The sequence below is a fragment of the Poecilia reticulata genome, chromosome 3 (assembly GCF_904066995.2).
Source record: "Poecilia reticulata chromosome 3, P_reticulata-male-v2, whole genome shotgun sequence".
NCBI classification, from domain to species: domain Eukaryota; kingdom Metazoa; phylum Chordata; class Actinopteri; order Cyprinodontiformes; family Poeciliidae; genus Poecilia; species Poecilia reticulata.
The window spans coordinates 20,976,236-20,999,536 of record NC_088832.1 but is presented as its reverse complement, the minus strand read 5'-3'; the positions used below and the strand labels follow the sequence as shown (position 1 = coordinate 20,999,536).

The following is a 23,301-nucleotide window of genomic DNA, read 5'->3' as shown; positions in this document are numbered from 1 at the left end:
GTACTTTTTTACTGAGCCACGGTGTTCCAACTATTTTTGCTCATCACTCCTTGAATGAGTTTCATGATTGCTGCAAGAGTTTTGTCTGCAGGTGATGCACTGTTGTTTTTATTTGACAGCGTGATTCTAATCAGGAAATCTAGCATCTAAACTAGTAGTGGGGGGCTGGCTGGGGGTGGAGGTTGTCTTTGGGGTGTCTGAGCGGGTCCCATGAATCGGGGATGGCGCTGTGTACAGTGTGAGTGAGCTTGCAGCCAAAGTTTCACAGCGCAGGCAGGAAAGTTTTGCTGGATACGACAAGTGATCTCAACTTCTGTCATGCGGACGTTCAGGACAAACACGTGGACTAAGGACTTTAAAAAATAAGGACTGTCGTGCAGTTACATGGAAGTTTTGACGGATTTTCTCCTTGTCCATGCGGGTGAGAGCGACGCTTAACGGGACTGCTGGCTTCGCTGCTGCACGCTGTTTGTTTCAATGGACTGCCGCGGGTTTTATCACTCTGTAAGTTGGACAAAAACTACTGCATGCTCGGAGACAAGTGTTCAAGACGGAGTTATGACCTAACTTGTTGACGTTCTGCTATGTAGCCTAGCCTCGGGGGTTTAACAACAATGAACTCTCCCCGCGACCAGGAGCTGGCACCCTTCTCTCGCAAACACCGGCTCATGGCTGCATCGATGCCCGGTGAGGACAGCGCATTGCCCCGCAGCACTTCCAGGGCTGATCGGAACGGATTGGGGGGTCTTGTTCACTGTTTTATATGCGGGAGCGGGGTCACACCTGGGAAGGAGTTAAGGCTGCAAGTGACATATCAGAAAGAGAGGTCGCCTTTTTTCCCGTTTCTCCAAAATCAAGAGCCAGCCCCGGGTGCGTGTGAACTCAGCCCGGATGGCTGTGCGCTGGTGTGCGCCGTGTGCCACTGCTTCCTGACGGAGCAGTGGAACTCATTTGAGCGGAGCAGGACGCCCATCGAGAAGCGCATGTATTGGCTGAAGCGACCCTACCAGTGCGACTCCAGGCGGGTCCCACAAGAGTGGAACATCTCCTACGACCTGGAAAGGAGAATCAGCGTGGGCAGCCACAACTACGACGGAGGCGCAGAGTCTGATTTCTCATCTTTTTCTGAAAACGAGAACCTTTCAGACCAGGAGATGGATCTGGTGGAGAGAGTGGGCAAGGACAAGTGTCTGAGAGCGCCCGTCAAGTTCCCAAGAGACAGTAGCAGGAAAAACAATGTCATCAGTATTAAAAGCAGCCCGGATTCACAGCGGGCAGTGCGTTGCGCGGTGGGTGTTTATGACGCTCGGGAATTGCCTAAAGCTGAGAGTGTGCAGCCGGCAAGGCGCGGGGCTAAAATTATGAATGTCAGTCAGTCATCAGAGGCTCCGCTGAAGCCCCAAGAGAGAGTCCCTCAGCGGTGCTGTGGCAATTCTCTCACTGACACACCTGTGCGAGACAACGGGGTCATTATGCGCAACAGGCTCTGGTTGGAGGAGGAGAGTGTCAGACATGTGGAGCAGCGACAGATACAGCGTGTTGCCGACAGCAGCTGCGCTCCGTCCAGGCATCCATCTCTGCTGCATCGAGGGAGAGCCGAGAGCAACTCCAGCGCCGCGGCGTCCCCCGTCGCCCCCAAATGCAACTCGGCTGTTGCGAGGGAGATCAACTCTGACAACTCCGGAGAAGACGAGATAAACATCACAAGTGACGACGAGCGGGACATTCGTGGTGCCAAAGCAGGGCCAACGACTCAGCTCAGACCTGCCTCGGATCCTTCCGCCAGGAGGGTCTCCCATCACCCTGCAAGCTCCTCTCCAGAGGAACGGGTTTGTTATATCTGTGGTTCTGGGCTCAGACATGGGGCCCATTTCAAAATCAGTGTTCAAAAACAGGAGAGGGCGCAGGGAGAGCCCTTCTTCCCCTTCCTGTGGCTCCACTCAGCTCCCCGGGGTGCAGTGCCCATCAGCCCCTCAGGTACAACCATTGTCTGTGGCAGTTGCCACTCCTCTCTCATGCAGCAGTGGGAGAGCTTTCAGTTGGCCGATGTGCCCGTCCTTCAGCGCCTCTATGTCGTCCCCCTGAATCAAACTTCCAGTGCTTCCGGTCTCCATCCATCCCAACACAACATGCTTGACAGACGAACTCCAGGTTCCCTGGAGGTCACACCTGAACCAAAGCCCTCCCATGAAGCATGTTTCCTCTGTGGTCAAGAGGGCAGAGGGGATTTGAGGGTAGTGTATGCAAAAGCTGGCGTAGGGAAGTCCCGTGCTGTGATGTACTTTCCTTTCATTGGCTTGTTGCCTTGCCCACCCAACGCTCAAACGGTGAAGAACGGCCGTGTGCACTGCTGCCCACAGTGCCACTCTATTCTGCAGGATATCTGGAGCGCGTATCGACTGAGCCTCAGCGAAGACCTCATCACATCTGTCAGCTCCTTTCTCGTTCGGTACCATTCCTCCTTGTCCGCCGATGGGTCCGGCCCCGTCCACTCTCAGGTGGGGGTGGTCTCTCGCCACAGCAGCTCCCTGTCGGTGTGCTACCTGTGTGGAGCTGAGCTGAGTGCAGGTGCAGAGTACCAGCTGCATGTCAACCCCCCCAGTCGTTTTGTGGAGAGGGAGCCCTTCTTCCCATTTCTCACAGTTTACCCACCCGCACCAGGCGCTAAACCAGTCGATGCCACAGGCCTCGTGTCCGCCTGTAAGCTTTGCTACCACGACCTGCACTCTCAGTGGGCACAGCATGAGAGCAAGGCCCTGAAATCCTCCAGCCCTTCTACCTCTGGCGTACCTGGTGCCAACTCTCACCTGCCGAGCTCCCAGTGGGCCCGGCAGTACAGCTGTGAGGCCTTTGTGTGCTTCTTCTGCAGGCAGGAGCAGCACAGGCAAGGCAGGCTGTGCGCCGTCACTGTGGCCAGGCTACCTGTGTTCCTGTACGCGCCCCGCGGCCCTCGCATGCTTCTGGTGGATGATGGCAGGAGGCTGGTGATTGGTTCGTGTATGGATTGCAAAGCGGTGGTGCAGGTGGGACAGAGCATGCAGCAGGATGGAGCCATGCCGGGACATGGAGCCGCACTTGGAGAGAAGAGTGAGCCTGAACTGGATTCCCCAACACAGAGACACAAGGTAAGAAGAAAACGAAGTGGTGCCTCCTGGGTTGTGTAATTATGGTTTAAAGTAGCAATATAATATCAAAACTGCTCACTGCTCTGTGCAACACTTTATTCTTTCCTGGACAGAAGAGTAATTCTCCTGTGTGTGTCTCTGTCCTGCTGAAAAGAAAAGGAAACTAAAATATATATGTATATATATATATAATTTTTTTTTTATCAGAACTCACGTCTATAAACAAAAGAGGGAAACTATGGGGATCCGGAGGCCATGGCCGGTCCAGTGTTTGCTGCGTTCATGTGTTTATTTTAACAAGCATGACTGAGTATGTGTCACCTGGTGCTAAACAGTTTGTTTTAGTTTGAGCACACTGAGGAGCATTTTTGAGGAATGCAGTTTAGAGCTAACTTTTATTGTATTTATTGTGACAACGTTGAAAAATCTCTTTGCAAGGAGGTGAAAGGGTTGAGGTCAAGTTAATCCTTCAGAAATATGGCTGGATTTGCACCGCATCCACATTGTGGACACGGTGTGTGTGTGTATATCAAAAGAAGTTTGGCAGTAACTCATGCTCGACGACAGGCCATTACATCGCAGCAGTTGTTCGGGCTGTTTTCTTATTTTCCTCATTTAAATGACAAACTAGAGTCATTTTGGTGAGTTATAAACAACCTTTTTCATAAGTCCTCCAGATGGGCTGGCTCACTCAACTGTACGTGCACACACTTCCTCCGAGGTTAGATCATTCATTCACTTGATTTTCTTTTTCTTTCTACATTTTTTTTTTAAACTTCCCTCAAAGATATACAAATTAAAGCTCGAAACAGATTCCTGATTTTTTTTTTTTCCTCAGCAGATGATTTACAAAGCTGAAGAGTGTGTGGGTCTTTGTTGAGCACACCTTCTGGGCAGTCAGGGATGGGTGATGTGTAAATGAAGAGATGAGGAGTGTTTAGACAGCCAGCTGCTCCTATGAACAGATCTCTCATGCAAACAAACACTGACTGTCTAACCATGCCGGACATGTGAAGAACATCTGTGGACGCCATTCACGCAGAGCAGCCTCTGCTTTCACAGACTCACACTCTTCTGTGTGGAGCTGTCCACTTAGTTCTCCTTCTGCTCCTTAAATAAGTGTTGGACAGGCCGTCATTTTTATTGCACCCCAAATTAAGACTTTGCACTTATACGTTTTTGCTATGATCATGGGACTAGTTATTCATTCTGCCAGGGTTATGGGGATCATAATAGTTGGGGGGTTTCGATGTTGGGGGGGCTTAAGTGACCGCTTTGGACGTGTTTGGCCTGAATAAGCAGGTGACCTCATAGCTGAAAAAGGAGCCAGTGGTGTTGGGAAGAGGTGCTGCAAAATAGCCGCAGGGCAACAGGTGCTTCGTTCTTTAGTGCCATGCTTTTTGGCTGGAGAAGGTCTGTCATCGCTGGGGTTTGAGCTGTCAGTGGGGAGTTCCCATCTGGTTCCCTTTAGTGCCCTGTGCGCGCACATCCAGGGTTTGGTTTGGATCGGTTGAGTTCAAGTTGAAAGCTGCACGGCGAAATGTCAAACGGCTGCAGAGTCGTACCTTACCGAGAGATTCGTAAGAACTAACTTTGAAAAATATGAAGGTGGACGCTATTAAAGAAAGACACATTCAATCTTTGATTGAGGCTTGTAGTTAGGTTGATGTGGTCTCAGAATAAATGAAAGATTCGAAGACGGTGGATCATATTTCCTAATTGTTCTTATCAAATCCAAAGAGTAGCACAGAAAGTAACAGCTACTGACACAACCATCAGTTTATCATTTGTTTTCCTGCTCTATGTTAATTTAGTATGTTAAAAAATATCATCATTTCACGTTCAGCTGAAAATTATGTTTGGTTTTCTTAGAATTCTGTAAGCAAAACATTTTTTAAGGTGTTAAATGTTAAAATAGCAAAAGCAAACACTAAAGCGTCCATAAATGTGTATTGTAACTGTTCTGTAATGAGACTTGGATATAAGTTCTAATAGTAAAATAAATGATTTAGGTGTAAATGTGTTAAAGCAATAATAAGTCAAAACACTACTCAGAATACAGAAAATTGTTACTTAATTAGGGACTATTTTAGGTGTGCACCGATTGCAGTTTCTGTCCGATCGCTGATTACCAATATTTAAAAAAACAAAAATCGAACCGATTCCGATTTTGGCCGATACCATTTTTTTGTTGTTGCTCGATATAGCAAGAAAGTTGCTGAATTGGCAAAAGTGGGGTTAGTATTGTTAACAGTAAACGTGCAGACATGACCTGGTGGGCTGGTCTGTCAGTCAAACCTCTCTGACGGGAGAACAAAGGACAGTGGTTGATTTTCTGACCTTTGCCGAGGTAGATAAGATTGGTGGATAGGATCAGTCGGCTTCACATGTAAAAATCGGCCGATCACCGATCTCCCAAAATGAAGGAAATCTGCACCAATAAATCGGCTGACCGATAATTTGGTTCACCCCTCGATTGTTTGGATTACTTTCATTCCTTTCCTTGACTGCAATGTGAAACTAGTGTTACTTGATGTCACCACATCCCACTTTTAAATAGACAAACTATAAAACATGAATGGTGTCTTCATCTGCCATGCTACCAACTCTAGACTCTTTTAAGTTTACTTTAATTGTTTCATTCAAAAATCAATAATGCATATAAATATTTCTAATAGGATAAACATCAACAGAGCAGATGCATGCTGCTCTGTTGAATTAAACATTTTAAAGGAATAAAATATATTATTTGTTTAATATTCAAAGATGATTCTTAAATTAGTCCTAAGAGCAAACTGTCCAGGATTTTAATTTCTGACTGGCTGAAATACCATATTGTAAGCAGGTTTTGCACTTGAAAGGAAAATGTTTATTTTTGTATATTACAATGATATTGTGATATAATGATATATTTGTTCTCAGCATGTGTGATTGATGTGGATGACTCATATTTAGTCTTCATCGTTTAAAGAATGCATTTTATCATTTCCCAAAAAACACGTTGATCCCCTTACGATGCTGCCAGAACGGCAGGAGAAGCGAAATAAAAAAATACAAACAAAAAAAAATTTAGATGTGATGTCAGAAAGAGAGACAAAAAGCTGCCAGGATTAATTATTTAAAGATGGAAAAAAGAAAAGTAGTAGGAGAAAAAAAAAGATCTGTGGGGTTAATTGGCTTCAAACTGCAGCTTGAAGAAAATAAAAGAGAGGATTTTTTAATTTCATCAATTAATCATTAAATAAAAAAATCCAATAACCAATAACACAGCATGGAGTATCAGAAAGGACATTCAAAGGTGTTGTGGCTATGAATATGATGTTCACGTGTGAGTGCGTTTCATAAAAGCTGTTTGTATCGTGTGTAACGTATAAAGTTGCAGCAGCTGTGCTCCGCTCTCAGCGCCGCGGTCTGACAGACGGCCTCGCGTTTCAGTGGGAATTCTCTGGGATTTAAAGGGGTTTAATGTGAAAGCTGTTGAAGGTGGGTTTTGATTAGCTCTCAAAGCCTTAATCGCTCTCTTCCCGCTAGTCTGACTCTGCGCCGCATTCCTGACCACGTCTCAATGGAGAGGTCAGATCATTCACGGAGCAGATGAGACTGAGGTGTTCTGGCTTTTCTTGTCTTTTCTGTCATATCTGAGCCTGGTGGTTTAGCTACCTCCCTGTATACCAGGCTACCTGTGATAATGCTGGTCATAGTACTAGCACAACTCTCTTTAAACTAGATGAAACCTTCGGTTCTGCTCCAAAAAAATGCCCTTCAGGGTTTATGTTTTAACTGAAGTTGCATTTCACGCAAAGATAATTCTTAAATTAGTCCTAAGAGCAATCTGTCCAGGATTGACTATTGATTGTTGCACAGCACCAATCAATAGTTTGTTCCAGTGCAATGTGGTATCTTTGTCTTTTTTTTCAGTATTTACTGTTGTTTCGCTCTCGACTGAAGCTTAAATTGCAATCTTTCCAAGACGTTTACAGTGAAGTTAAAATGCGACTAAACACAAAAGAAATAAGGTCTTCATTGTCACTAAATGAACACTTCCTGGCAGGCAGCTGATGTTGGTAAATATTTAGGAGAGAGAGAGAGTGATCAACTTTTCTGCCATCCTTTGCTTGTTGGTGCAAATTGACAAAGTGTATAGTGGTGAATGATCTGTGAGAGAGCTGCCAGGGTAAGACTGTGTTTCATTTTATTTGAGCAAAAGGTTTTAATTTTGAAAGGAAAATACATCTGACATTGACTGAGGAAGTTGGGGTTTTTGGACAAATTTGGTCCATAAACAGACGAAAACAGATTGTCCTTCGTCATGAGATTTTGTTTCAGAAAATGAGAATTTTATGATCAATTGGTTTTGCAACCTCTTTAAATAAAGGTTAAATGGATATGAAATCATCTGCTGTTGCAGAGAAAAATGATTTTTACACTCCTATTACACTCTTGGACTTGTAATAACTGCTCCGGTGTTATGTCACATACAGGGAGCATTTGTAATATATAAAGATAAAATGTCATTCAGGTCTCTGTGCCTGCCTGTCTGTGTTTGCGCTGGTTGTAGATGTAAAGCAAAGTGCCACGTGGTTATATTTTTTTAAATTTCTGATTGTTACAGTGTTGTTTCATAATCATGTTGTTTCATAGTACAACTTGATTAAGCTATATTAAACTATATTAGTTTTTATTAACATTTTTGTGTTACAATCTATCGAAATAAACCTGTAGAATGACTCATTGCTATTTTCTCTCTGCTATATTTGTCAGATTTGTCAGACTGTATTACTCAGTATTTACAATGAACACTGATTATTTAATTGGGAAAAGAAAAACAAAGACACTACACTAAATTTACTCTGCTGCTACGTATTAAATGGAAGTTATTGTCTTTTATTTGCCTACTTAAAGGTCCAACATTTATCAATAGTTAGATCACACTGCAGGAGCTGCATTTTCACAGTTCCCCAAGAAAGCAAAACACATAACAAAGGACATTTCTTACCCTGGATACTCACTGTTTGAATTCCTCCAATCAAGTAGATGGTACAGAATAATAAAAACAAAGATAAATAGACAAAGGAACAGTTTTTTCCCACAGCAGTTTTCACAGTTAAAACTGACAATACATGGCATAAGATCTGTGAAAAAAAAAAAGCTGTTTGTGTTGTATATGTTTTCATATGCTTTTATTGTTTGTTTTTGTAATGCACTGATTGGATAACAATTTAATTTTATTACAAACATTTCAGAGACAATAAATCATAATTATTTTTGATAATTGGTCAGTCTCCCTGGAGCCTAAACAAAGGAGTTTTATGGCCGAGTTGTAAATTCTGATCTTCAATTGTAGTCTGAGAGGGGAGGGTGAGTTCAGTGTTTCAGAATCGTCTGAACCCAGCACCAGATCCTCAACCAAAGAGCAATTGCAGTGCCTTATTATGTTCCAAATTCAGTGTGAAGTTTTATGATAAACTTCATAAAATCCCATCAAGTCTATCTTCTTCATGGGATCGACTTCACTGCTGCTCTGTTCTCGATGACAGATCGCTCAAAAACCAGCGGGTTGCCAGTTCTGGCCCACGTTGTTGAATGTCTCGGTTGTTCCTCGCTTTGGATGTGGAACCTGGTGGAGTTAACTTGGTAAAAACCTGCCCCCTTGTTCTACGCTATTTACTTCAAGCAGAGGGTTTGGGCTCTTGGCTGTTCAGAAACAATTTCTTCCTGGAGGCGTGAACTTTATTGAGGTTTAAAATTTTACCCAGTTGCCCATGAGATATGTAATGCGCCAGTTGAATGCCAGAAATTGCTTGTATGCTGCGAGCAACCAGCCTCCACTGAAAAGAAGGAAGAGCCGAGCTGAACGAAGCGACTGTTAATGTTAATTTAATATTAATATTAATTTAATATTTGGAAATTCGTTCACCTCCTCCACTGCCACTGCTAAAACTACAAGCAGACTACAATAATAAAACAGCACAGAAAATTGTGGTCATTGCTCACAACGCTTTCTGTCCAGATTGGCCCGGTAGAAATCTACAAGAGGTAAACTTTCAAACTTTTAAATGGGAAAAAGCCCAGACTGTCTGAACGAGATTTTAATCAAGCAGAATATAAAAGGAGGCAATGGCCGGGCTAAGGCTGATTAAAAATGGTAATGCTCAGGTGCTTCTGTGGACATGTATGGGCAGTCCCCAATGTGGCCATCGCAGGTTTGAGTCTTGACCCGATAACCTTTGCCACATGTCTGTCCCTCTCTCATTACCCACTTTCCTGTCTGACCACTCTCAAATAAAGGCCAGCAGAGCCGATAAAAACCTTTAAAATAAAAAACAAAAATATGAACGGAAGTTACAAATTAACACTGAACATAAAGGTGGACGGAGGAAAACTGAAATCTGCCAGTATTACGCAACGTTAGACAAACATAAAGGAGTTTGTAGAGATTTGTTTGTACTGCAAAAGTATTGAAACCCCTTGCACTTGTTCACATTATAACCACAAACTTATATTTTATTGGATTTTATGTGATAGATCAAGACAAAGCATGCATAATTATGAAGTGAACAAAAAGACAATTTACACATGTTCATATTTATGTAACTCCTAAATGAACTGTAGTGCAACTAACTCCAGAACTATGTAATTAGTAAATAGGTTCAATATTTGTATAATTTCATCTCCAGCTGTTCAGAGCATTATAATCAGAGATAAAGTGGTATAAATGCTCAAAGCAGAGTGTGGGTAAATAAGAGTACACCAAGCTTTGAACATTTCTTGAAGCACTTATCAAACTATCACCACGTAGAATAACTGCAAAGCTACCAAGACGTGTTTGTCTATTTAAACTGACAGACTGGGAACAGAGTGAGTAAACCTAAGAGGCAACAGAGAGCTATTTACACTCTGAATCTGATCTTTATTAGCAAAAAGAAAGTCATAAGTCACATTTTATGTTTGTTAAAAGCCCTGCAGGGACACTGCAAAGTGGAAGAAGTTGCTGTGCAGTGAGTCGAACCGTTTGGGTTGCATAGAAGAACGATGAGTTTCTGCAATTTGAACTTTGGAACAAACTGAAGATTGCACTCAAGAAGGCTGGAGATCTTGTTTGTTGGAAAACTCAAAGAAGTTAGCCTAGAGGTGAAGCTTAGCATAGAACCTGCGCACTTTGCACAATTTGGAGTTGATCTCACCTGGTGGGAAGATGAAATGAACAGAGAGGAAAAACAAGGAGGGAGAGAGAAAAAGGTGGAGGTGGAAAATATGATGGAAAAAAAACCCAGCAGTAGTTTAGATTAAATAATATTAATTTGGTTAATATTAATTTTGTTTAAGAGTACTAACCAAAATACAAATGGGAAACTTTGTTCAGTTCTTTCAGTCTTCTTAGTAAATGCACAAAGATGGTGGCGAGGCAAACTGTAAAAAAAGACTCGTATATTTCAGAGCAGCCAAAGGTGTTTCTTTTCTTTCTTTTTTAAAGATTGAAAACCACCTACCATTTTTATACCACTTTGGTAATACAATATGCTTTTTCTGGGCATTGTGAGTTGTGGATGAGTATTCAGTCATTAAATGCTTGAATCTTTTTAGCTATTAACAAATGTTACACTAGTAAGGTGATGACAGTTCCTGTCACATCATCTTTGGTCATCCATGTGATAACTCCTGACATCTTCCTCCACACATCGACTCCACTTTTCTCTCCTAATCTATCGTGTGTGCTTCACTTCTCTTTTCCTCATCTTTTCCTCATATAATCATTGGGAAAAATGGACAAGAGCATTTCTAAGGAATTTACTGATCCAGACAGACATGGTGATACAGAATATATGAATGATTTTTAGTTATTTCATTTTATTCTAAGCAAAAAAAAAAAAAAAAAAAAAGCTTTTAGAAGCATTTTTCAAGCCTGTGCAGAGGCTTATGTTCTACTTTTTCCCCATATATGCACAATTCCCATGCTGTAGGTCTGTCCTGCATTATACCATTACACTGCCATCGTGCACTGAGGCATAATGCGGTAATATCATAGCATGGTTATGATGTAAAAGCTGCTTCTGTACTTTCCTGTACTCTTTACTCAACAGTAGTAAACCCAGGTTCACTGTGGCAATTATAGAGAACAGAAGGTAATACAACAACAGCTCAGCCTTCCCCCTGCCAGCTGCCATCTGGCCTTAACGCACACTTTACACATTGTCCTGTACATGCATATTTGCAGACTTGCACTCAAATACACATACATAAAAACAGTATAACCTCTGCTATTATTGTCATTAAGAACAGCTGCATGCATGCATGTGTGTGCTGTGCATGAGTATGTTTTTTTTGTTTTTTTTGCACGTGCGTATCTGCCAGGTGGTTAGAGCACTGGCAGGTGTCTGCTCTCTCTCTCTCTGTCTCTCTCTCTCTCTCTCTCTCGCTCTCTGGGAAACGCAGCTGCATTGTGCCACAGCTGCACATGTGTGTGCTCTGTGAGTATGTGTGGTTCTGCATCTGGACCCAAGCAGAGGATGTAGCTGCACAGTAGCTAGCAGCAGACCTATTTTCTTAACCAGGCATTTAGCATGTAATTTCTGCGCTTGGCTTCATTTTTCATTGCGATTAAGCGCTTTTCATTAGTCCTGCTCTTTGTAGCCCCTCCCCCAAATGTGGCTGCAGGTTTTCGTGAATGTGGGTTTTCGGTCTTTAGCTACTTTAACACATTATTTACTTCATTGCGCTTTGCTGTTGTGTCGTGTTCCTGCCCTCCTGTACTTGCCTCTGCTCTCCCCGACTCTGGTATCAGTCCAACTGGAGGCCAAAGACTAAATATACAGCAAAACCACCAGCTCTCACCAACCATTTGCCTGATCTCTTCACCTCTTTCTGTCCTCCAACCAAAGAGGAGCAGGAGATGAGCAATGCGGATGATCTTCCGGGAGCTTATTTTGGCAGAAGAAGACGTTCCCTTCTTGGATTTCTTCCTCTGTCTGTAATCATCCCCAAGCATTGGCCCTGACCTCCGCACACCCTCAGCCGCCCCCCTCGCCACCTGGTCTCTCGCATACTCAGCTTGTCCTGCCAGCCCCAGGACAGCTGGGAGGACTGAGACAGAAGGGAGCTTAGCTTTGTACGGACCCTCACATGACACTGGAGACTCTGATGACTCTGGAAGAATGCAGACGATATAGTTACTCTGACTCATTTAGCATTATGTGGGCTTTGCACTAATACACAAAACATCCAAATTGGAGTGACTGGCTTAGACTTTGAGGAGGTATTGCCAGGGTTTTTAACATTTGTCTTTTGGTAATGTCGATCCTGTTTCCTCGGTATTATGGCCTGGGTGACTAACCTCTGAACACATACAGGGACAATGAGACTTTTGAAATAGTTTCCAAGGGTACAGAGACATGACCATGCCATGAGTCACAAATAAACTGATACAGTTTATGTGCTGCAGATAGATCCCATGGATTCCATTACTCATAACTTATTCTGTGCTTTTTCCATCCTATCCCTTTCAAGTGTGCCATCTGCTGCGCTGACATGTTATTAATATAGATTTCAGCTGGTCATTCACCATGGCTGCTGATGTTTACAACTTATTGAAAGCAGACGTTGCCGCGTCCGATGCTACGAGGCTTGCTAGCGAGCTCAGTCAGAGCCATTTCCCGACATAGACTTGGGTTGTGTACAATGTGTTAGCTACGGTTAACGTGAAGACTCTAGTGTAGGTTTGAATGGCCTGAGCGATCTCAAAACATTTCTGTATTGTAGAAGTAGCTTCACGGTGTAACATCAAACGACTGTCTAAATGATAGAAATCTAGAGCAGGGGTCCTTAAATCCAGGCCCATAGGGAGACGCTTTTAGATGTGTCCAACATACCCGAGTCAAATGGCTGATTTACCTCCTCGGTGTGCAGCCAAGTTCTCCAGAGTCCTGCTAATGACCTCATTATTTGACTCAGGTGCGTCGAGGCGGAGACGCATCTGAACGCTGCCGTACGCCAGCCCTTCGGGTCTGGAGTTGAGGACCCCTGATCCGGAGCATAAAATGATTAAGTTGTTATGAGAGTCCATGGGCACAGAGGGGTCCTCGATGTTTTTATATTCCTCTCGTCTCCAGGGGGTTGTAAAAATAGCACTTGGCTCCAGCAGAAGTGTCAGAGGTCTTCTTCTCTTTCTCTCCACTTTTTCATTCTTTCTTATCTTCCCAGCTGTGTCACCTCTCTCCTTGTCTCCCCCACCACATCACTTTCTTCTCCTTTTCCCACTCCCCCCTCCCCCCTTTTTATCCCGCTCTCCTCTCATCTTGCTCCTCATCTTCATCTCCCCCTGTGGTATTAGTGGGGCCACATGTTGCTGGCCCTCTCCTGGTGGCGTGAGCCCCATGGCAGGCCCTGGCTCCAGGCTGACGCATAGTTCGGCGTGCGTGTGTGTGTGTGTGTGTGCGCGTGTGTGTGTGCGTGTGTGTGTGTGTGTGTGTGTGTGTGTGTGTGTGTGTGTGTGTGTGTGTGTGTGTGTGTGTGTGTGTGTGTGTGTGTGTGTGGATGAGATGGAGGACTGTAATGTGTTCCTGCATGCCTAACAGTGAGTGCGTGTGTGTATGTGTGAGGCCGCTAACACAGTAACCTGATAGTGGTGCGGCTGAGCTGTACACAGAGCGGAGCAGTGCTGTGATTTATCCCGCGGGCCCAGCAGATGGCTGCAACAGGAGTTTGTTTAAGTTTGCTTCAGAGCCGGGCAAGCGGCCAGGAGCATGGAGGAGGCTTGCCAGAAAAATGTTCACTGACTCTGGATGCCTAACCACACTGCTCTCCCCCCCCACCTCTCTCTTTCTCTCTCTTTCTCTCTCTGTCTCTCTCTCTCCTCAGCCTCCCCCGAACCCTTCCACAGCCCCCACAGTCCAGCACACACACAGACACACTCACACACACACATGCTCTTGCAGACTTTCTGTCGCTACTCTCCTTTTACCCCTCTCTAATTTCTCTTTCCTCCCATCTGCTCGACACACATGCCTTCATACATATGCACACTCTCCTCCACTTGCACACACACACACACACACACGCACACACACACTGGTTTTTTTTCGTTTGCTTCTCTGTTCTGTTGGCAACATCCCTGGTGCAGACATGATCTCACACCTCAGGAGGGGGGCCTAAAGACTGAGGACGCGTCCGTTCTGCAGGGGTCCTGTGACCACAACCATATGACTGGCACTTAGCCTCCCACACAAGATTAAAGATGGATCTCCTCAGCATAAACAGCAACAGATCAACACGTGAACAGTCGTCCGCAAGCTTACAGTAGATGACTTATGAAATAAGATCTAGTTGGACTTTGATTTGCCTGCACTGCCCCTTTTTTCTCTCCCGTGCAGACGACCCAGGCTCTCTGTCGAAGAAGGTGATGACAGTTCCTGTCACATCACCTCAGGTCAACCATGTGATAACTCCCGACCTCTTCCTCCACACATCAGCTCCACTTATCTCTCCTAATCTCCCTCGTGTCCTTCACTTGTCTTTTTTCCCGTCTTCATACATTCATCTTGCAAACAGAGTCAAGCAACGTAAGAAAAAGGTCAGTGTGACTCAGTCCATTGAAAAAGCGGACATCAAAGAAGAAAGAAGAACATGTGGTGGTGAACAGATGTTTTTGGAGAAGCAGGGTGTAAATTCGTCCATTTGCTTGTTGATAAGTTTGAGAGAGGAATGTTGAGAAGAAACTTTTTTTTTTGTCCTTCTATTACATATATATAAATCTCCTTCAACACACTTTAATCTAACACAGCAGCACGCTGACGAGGTGATTCAGCCTTTTGATTCAGGTGTGTTGGTACACATCTTAAAGATGCAGGGCACTGACCCGTGGGAACTGATGTTTGTCACCTTGGAGGAAGAGAAATTGTGCGAAAAAGATTCCTATCTTCCAACCTTTTCAAATGCTAAGGTTGGATTTTCTACATTTTTCACAGCAAAATGTTTCTGAAAACTGCGATTAAAAAATGACAGAGCTTTTTCTAAATCTTTACCAGGCATGCCAAAAACATTTGCAGCATCTTTAATGTTTCTGTGCTTTATTTATTGTTTAGTAAGCCTTAAATGTTACAATGCAAAGTTACAAACTTTGTGTTGTGCATGGTTTTAAGAGATTGTAGTTGTGTTTGTCTTTAGTATTGCTTTGTTGTCAGTATTTTTTGTGCTTTTATCTTCACCCACCTGTACACAATACTTCAGCACGGTTCTTTTCCTTCTGATTATTTCTAAAAGACCTGTTTTCGGCGGATGCTTCCTGTTTCAGTTTAAGGTATGCTTACATTCAACTAAGCGGGAGGTAAGAAAAAGCTGATACGTGGAGCATCAAATCATACACACACAAAGACCATTGAATGAGGTGACGTCCTCGCGTGGTTTTCTGTGAGTAATGACTTCTCATGTCCAACTTAATGTATGACTAATTGTGGTGCCTGTCAAGACCATTGTGCTTTGGCGCAGTTCAGAATTTCCTCTAAAACTTTTAGAGGAAATTTTTTCAACTCAGTTGGACATTGAGTCGTAATTGTTTAAGCGGCGTAGCAGTAAAATGCTTAAACTGCTCATTTCATTTGCAAGTTTCTTTGTTCCAATGTCGACTTTATGCTTGTATTTATCTATTACCCGTTTCATGTCACTGACATGGAAAAGTATTAAAATTTTTGAAGCAGTGAGAGGAAATTATTTGCTTGTGTGACAGTAGTAGGCATACCAGGAGATCTCTAAATATTATTGCTCTCAGGAGGGAGGAGAGATGTGTTTTTTTGTAGTAATTAGGATGCAGTGAAGCCAAAACAACAATTGCAGACATGAAGAACTTTTTATGACAAAAATGGCAACGAAACATACAACGATTTTTTGCATTTTGGAAAAGAAATCCGACTAGTTCGACTTATCTGTATCACTCGGACTACAAAAGTCTTAAATGCTGCTGTGAAAACAATAGCATAATGAACACATGTGTGATTGGTTACCATTATGTTCAATCATGATATTTTATTTTCAAAGAACTCATTTGCTAAACATTTAGGAAAAAGCTTCTCCTTATATTTAACTGCGGCAATGAATAGGGCCATGATTTTTGTGTACTTTTAAAGTTTAAGACAAACAACTAAACCAGCATGTGAAAAAAAAAACTTTTATTCTCAAAAATGTATTTGTCAATATTTTATAACTGGCTTACCTAAATCCCGTAAAAAACAAACAAACAAAAAAACAAATATCTGTCTGTATGTAGCGTGAGAGAGATGAAAACAGTTTCAGTATCTTGATAACTTTTTGCTGTTGCTATAGCCGATTAATGAAGCATATTTAATGTCTGTAAATTCTTCAACTAAACCCCATCTTGCTCTCTTCTTCAATAAAAAAAACAAAACAATTGTTGTGATGTTTGGTGCTGTTCTTCTCTGCAAAAGAGGAGACAGGTGAAGGGGACAATTTATCCGGCTTCTGCTCTCCTGCTCAATGGCCTCGATGGAGAGGAAGTGAGCGGGTCACAGGTCAGGTAGCTTAGCTGCCTGCTAATGAATATTTATCGGTCAAGGTTACAGTTGGTTGACCCATATGTTGCTCTCCTAGACTCATTACATTAAGTACGCTCGGGTTCACTCATTACAGTCACATGGCGTACACCAGCTTATGCCTTAAGATCAACATTGTAGCTTCATTAGAGAGACCCAACAAAACATTCCCATCTGAAGTCCTTAAAGAAACTGTATGAAGGGTCTAAAATAATTGTATTGTAATTTTTCTTACATACATTTAGATCCCCTAATTGTTTTCACATTCATCATGTTAAACCACAAACTTCAATGTATTCAGTGGGATTTTTGGTAGGCTGAAAAAAAATCGGCCTAACAATATGATAGTTAATTGTAATTTACATTCTATTGTTATCCTTTTTATAAGTTTCATGCCTGGGTCAACAGTATTGTAAGCAGCTGAGCCTCTAATGGAATTACTTTGTTACAACCAAAGCGATTGTGTCATCCCAATCCAAGGTTATTTAGATGAATTACGTTGTGTGTTGGTGCCAAAAACATGGTTGTGTCTGTGGGAACAAAAACAATTTCACATGTTAACTCCTTTCCTGTCCGTCATTCGTGTGCAACAGCTCCACTTTTTTGGTCCGGACCAGGTGGGGTTCCTCGGTGTCATTTGTCGTCCACCTGCTGGTTTCCCTCCCCCCCGAGGAGAGTAGTAAGCGAAAAATGTTCTACAGACTAGAAGCCTCAGACAGACTGACGCTGGCTGAGCTCTGATCAGATGCTGTTTGACTTCCACTCAATGTGGAACATGTGTGTGCGGGGTTGGACCGATAGCTGGCCTTGGATGGGCTCCCACTCCGCACAGATCCACAGGTGCCAGAGTTGTTCAAAGTTGCTGCATATGCTTGTGATTGTCTGAGAGAGACAGTGCAACGAATCCACACACACACAAACAAGAAGGTTTTGATGGACGGAGCCTCCTGGAGGATCTGTCATAATAGATCAAAGGTGTCTCTCTCTGTTGTTTTCTTGCTCTTGGCTGAGTCAGCTTTATGCAGGCAGTCTGAGTTGCTTTTATTGAGTGTTGCTGAGCCGGTCACTGGTCTGAGGCTGCAAGCATGGCTATGGTACTGCTGGATCTCTGTGATAGGTTGTTAAAGTTGACTGACGGCTCCGCTTTACAAGCTGCTATACATCAAGCAGTAGACCTGTTGCAACCGTGGGAACGCAGCCATATTCGTGTGTGTTTGCGTGTACGCGCGAGCGTGCGTGCGTGTGTGTGTGTGTGTGTGTGTGTGGGTGTGTGTGTGTGTGTGTGCGTCTGTGCACATTTTGGCGAGCAGAGCAGAAACCGGGTCTGCTGCTGAATGATAAGGCCTGCTGACCTCGTAGCCTCAAGCCTGCTGCGATGAGGTCATCTCAAATTACACCCAACCAAATGTTCCCTCTGTGCAGCAGGAAGGTTTACGGAAGATCCCTATGATTGATGACGGCTTTCTGACCAATCGAATGTCCAGAACTCCCAGACAAATAGACCGAAATGACTAACAAATGTGGGAACACAGGAAAGGACTCATGTCATGATGCTGTCACAATATATCTTGTAGCCTATGACGATTTGGGGGTTTTAAGTCCAAAAGGACCAGGGAAAATGTTTTTTTTTCTTTTGCTCTATCATAAAACACCACAATAAACAAGAGTTAGGATTTGCCTGATATGTTTTGGTCCAGATTGCCAAGTTGAAAATATCCACATCCATTAAAATATTAAAGACTAGTTTGGACAAAGTGTGTAGAATCAATAGAAGGAAAAGTCCATTTCCGCCGACTGACCATCTGTACACCTGGCGTGTGTCAAAAGGAGTTATAGTTGAGAGTGAGGGCCGTGTGGGGAGAGAGGGGCAGAATTCCTGTGTGTGTGGTATTGCGTAGCTTGGTCCTAAGGTAAATATTTGAGAACTGCAGGCACCACTAGGAGAGGCTCTGTGTTTGATGGGGTGAAATTGTGTGAGGCCGTGGATAACGTCAGCTAAACCTCGATGGATCGGAGTCCGAGGAGAGAGAGAAAGACAGAAGTTTAATTCTTATCTGAAAGCATTCTGACTAGTGCTACATAGAATAGTTTTTGTGTGTGTGTGTTTGTGTGCGCGCGCGCTTGTGCGTGCGTGTTTACTCTTATTGTGAAGATAAATGATTCATTTTGCTATACAATTTTCTACCGGTATCACCTGAAGGTGACTTTGTGACAGAAAATCCTGTTTTAAACAACCAGTTGACTCACTTTTCATTCTGGTTCTTTACGCCCTGTCTCGCCGCCATTTTATAATTTTTTTTTATGAGTAAAAATTTTAAAAGTTGAGTTGTTTGAATCTATGCAACCTAATACTTATTAGCCTATATGATCTAATAACCCTAAATAAGTTGAAGTGCAACAAAATATTTTCAGAATTCAACCGTGTTTATCACAGTGCCTCCATGCAGCCGTTCTATGACTTGTTCTATTGTTAATGAACAAACATTGTCATGTAGACCAACGGACACAGCAGACATGTCAGCAATAAAGCCGTCAAGAAGATTTAAACTGTTAGGTTATAACACAACAAGCAGTGGGGCACACTTCAATTCGTCATCTGAACATGGAATAAGGATGTCACGCATGCAAACATAACAAGACATGTCCATCCTCCAACCTGAGAGCACAACCAAGGAGAACATTAATTAAGAAGCAGCCAAGAGGCCCATGGTAACTCTAGAGGAGCTGCATGGGAGAAGAATCTGTCAACATGACAACTATCAGTTCTTCACTCTCCAAATCTGCCCTTTGTGAAAGAGTGGTAAAAAAGTAATCGCTAAAAGAAAGCCGTAAGCCGTCCAGACAGTTTTGCAAACATGCGCAAAGCCTTATTTGTGTCGGAAAATGTACTCTGCCACTCAGCGTGACCACACCATCCCCTCCGTCAAACATAGCGGTGGCAGCCTCATGCTCTGGGGATTATTTTCCTGCTGCAGGGACAGGAGAGCTGATCAGGGTTGAAAGGCGGATGGATGAAGCTGGATGCACGTTAATCCTGGCAAAAACAAACTTTCTAAATGATACCAGGGCACCACTCTCAAGGTATTTCTCTTCTGCCTGTTCCTAGGATCACATCAAAAAAAGGCAAAACCCCCTCACCCCCCCGACTTTTATGTCATGGAATAATTAATGAAGTTATTAAAATTTTCGGAACTATGCGTTTATGAGTTCAAGTGAACGTCTCACTTTATCCGTTTTGTCGAGGAAATATGATTCGACATCATAGGAAAACCAGTCCCACCGTACTCTTAGTGTAGGCTTCCAGCATAAGGCACAAAAGAAAAAAAAAATCATTCTTTCTTTCAGCGAGTATCTGATTAAAGTACTTTTTACTTTGTGCCCAATTTAAAAAGAGCAGGAGACACCTCCACCGAAGTAGACAGAACATTTTGTTCCCGGTCTTGATCCCCAATCTTTTTTCTTGTCTCGTTTCATTCTTACTGTCAACTCCAAATCTTCCTCCTCCACCTCCTTATTCTTCTCCTCGTCTTTCTCCCTTTCAGTGTGAAGCCAGCCAATGTTTCCGGCGCCAGTGCTGCTTCTTTATTTTCCCCACCGGAGGAGTCAGATTTATTGGCTCACTGTTTATTTTTCAAACTAATTTTAGTTTTTCGTTCCTTATCTCTCATCACCAAACGGTTGCTTCTCAGTAATCAGCGATGAAAGGTGGTCAATAAAAGCTGCTCATAGGGTCAAATCCTTACAGATTGTGCGTTTCTGCTTGTCTGCGTACGCGCACGCGTCTGGAAGCGAGCGAGCGTGTGTGCGTGTCCGTGCACAATCCAAGCACAGATGTTCTCAAAGGCTTTTCAGTTTTAGGCACCAGTTCTCCCTCTCCCCTTGCAGGAAAAAAAAGGGAAGTGTCTAATAAAAGGCGGCCGTATGAGACGGCATGAGTCATACGCACTGAAAGAGTCGGCTTCCATCGATCTCTCTGAGCGTGTGTGTGTGCGTGTGTGCGTGTGTGTGTGTGAGCCAAATGAGAGAGAGAGGGAGACGGAGAGGGGAAGAGAGTGAGGCAGGAAGCAGGGAGGGAGGCTGTGCCAAGCTGGAACTGAATTCCTGCCAAAAGTCTACTTGTTTGCTCGTCTGGCTGGAGCCAGAGGCTGACCTTATTAGCTGGGAGGGCAGCCGTCTTATTAAAACACATCTGGCGCTCAGGGAGCCCAAATAGTCCTCATATTGTCTTCCTGCTTGCTCCTGACCTTGCGTTACCTAGCAGGAATGCTGACAAGGGCTTCACGCATCTGTTGAGAGTTTCACCAGGGTCTTTCTCCTCCTCCCCTCTCTTCCACCCTTGCTGTCTTTACTGGCGCCTGCACGGTAGCTCTGTGGGACCTGTTTTTCTTCCTCCCCCCCTCTCTCTTTCCTCTTCCCTCCCACCTTTTCCACCCACCTCCCCTTAACATCACCACCGCTCCTTTGGCATAATGTCCTCATACCCCCCATGGAGATGCTTTTGCTGGGGTTTTTTTTTTTTTGCTGCCCCACCAGGTTGCTATGTTGCTACAGTTGTTCCTATGTTGGCTTTTATGTAAAAATGCAACTTGCTTTTGTGTAAACAGCTGTTTGATAGTTGTTATAAAGAGTGTGCTCTGTCTTATAGTCTATTTGGAGTGAAGGACTGTTTATGATATACCTGCACTCAGGACAATGTGTACACCAAGAAAACTTCTATTGCAAGAACCAGATTCTCTATGTGAATCTTTAATAGCACTAAATATAACCCAAACAAGTATTTCTAAGGCAATGCTGACAGGTGTTTCTGCTCTGAGAAGATGCCACGAGAAGGTGGGGTTATTGTTTAAAAGAACAAAAGGTGAATATTCAGTTCGCAGAGACAAAGTTATGGTTGAGTTAAATTCACAGCCCCGAAGTGAACCAATTCATATTTTGCGATACATGTTTCATAAGATGAGGTCATCCATAAAATGTTTTTGATTAGTGTATGAAGTCTTGTGTTGAGCTCCATATTTGGTATTTCATTGTTGCTTAGTTTTCCCTTTAACATCCAGTTGATTATCTACCTTTGTGTTCCTATAGAAACGCAGCCCATTCATACTGCATTTCTAATCGCGGTCATGTTGTAAAACACACTCCCAGCTGTAATAAAGGAAACTTGTGTGAAATAATTTTCATGTCTCCTTGTTAGGTTTTTAAAAAAGGAGGAATCTCACAGAATCTCAGAGTTTTCCATTAAGTTTCACTCTGAACTTACTGCTTTGTACTGTCTGCATCTTTAGATCTGGATGATTTGCTGGCAGAATTATGCAAAAGCTAAACATTTTTAGTTTGAATTTTTCATAGTATGACCCCCCCATGGTAATATCTTCATGTTGTCAGTGGTTGATCTTGACAAAAATAGGAATTACAAGGCTATCCGGAACACCTGACTGGACGGTGCATCAGAAGACTTGATCCTTCCCCAAACATGAAAGATTCTGCACGTTTTAATGCACGATCTTCGTTGAGTTTGTCCTTAAATCCTCTCAGATTGTAGCCACCCATTCGCATGTAGAATCCGTTCCACCTCACATTTGTTGGTTAAAGAAATTCTGCTTTTTTTGTCAGTTGAATCAAAAGATACTTCACATATATCTTGTATTCAGCTTGTTTCCAAAAGCTCATGATTTTGTTTCTGGGGAAACGATTTTTGAGCCCATTGCCTTTTCTATGTCAAACATCTCTAGTGCCGTAACCTTAACATCAAAGTCCTTTAAGTCATCATTGTTCTTAAAAAAATTATTTTGCGTCTTTTTACACTTTTTTTTTTTGCTTAAATGGTAGTTACTAACCTGGTAAAATCACCTGCTGGAAACCATTAAGGGACTGTAAAACACTGCAGATGGAGGTCAAGCGGCCATCTTTACGCATTGCATTAAATTAGTTTCCCTTCTGTGTGTCTTCACCAGTTGAATGATCAACTTGAGGAAACATTATTTGCATTTTGCAACATAGCAAGCACTCGTTACTTTTACCTTTGACCTTTCAGGGTCCTCTGGCTGTAGCATGCAAGTCTGGATCAGCTCTAGCTTTAGATGCCCTCTTTGACAGAGTCTCTGGAAACACACACCACTTCCTGACCTTATCACTCTGATAAGGTCAGGACAGTCAATTCTTTCCTATTGACTGTCGTCTATTTGTTAATTGCACGAACAGGTTGATAGGATTTAGTTTTGGTTTGACCGCTTGTAAATTATCAAGATTACAAACACAATCGATACGTTTATGTTTCTTCTTAGGTTTTTCATAAGCTGAAAAAAAAAAGTGTTTATGCTGAGAGGATCAAGCCTGACGCATCTGTTATGGAGTCTGGACTTACTCATCCAGCTCACAAACACAATCACTCTTTTCTTCTTTTCTTTTTATTTTTTTCTTCTTCTCTCTGCCCTCGAGCTGCACCGGACATCTTGCTTTCTTTCTCATTTGTGTTTATTTGTGCGTGCTGACATGTGAAAGCTTTACATATGCGCATGATACAGCACATGTGTGGTTTCGCTCTGTCTCCACACCCATCAGATCTGCCTGAGTCTTTTTTTTTTTCTTCTTTCCTTTAAAAGCAACTCTTTTCGTTCCAGTGTGGCACAGCGGCTGTTATG

The 23,301-nt window shown here is 43.1% G+C and overlaps 1 protein-coding gene across 1 annotated transcript in view; it reads left to right on the top strand.

Moving 5' to 3' along the window:
* The first annotated feature begins 223 nt into the window (after positions 1-223).
* The window catches only part of gse1b (Gse1 coiled-coil protein b), a 182,426-nt gene continuing 159,348 nt past the window's right edge, over positions 224-23,301 (top strand). Inside the window, exon 1 of the mRNA XM_008405919.3 lies at positions 224-3,125. Within this exon, the coding sequence (XP_008404141.2) occupies positions 615-3,125 (2,511 nt within the window). The 5' untranslated portion in view covers positions 224-614. The remainder of the gene's footprint in view (positions 3,126-23,301) is intronic.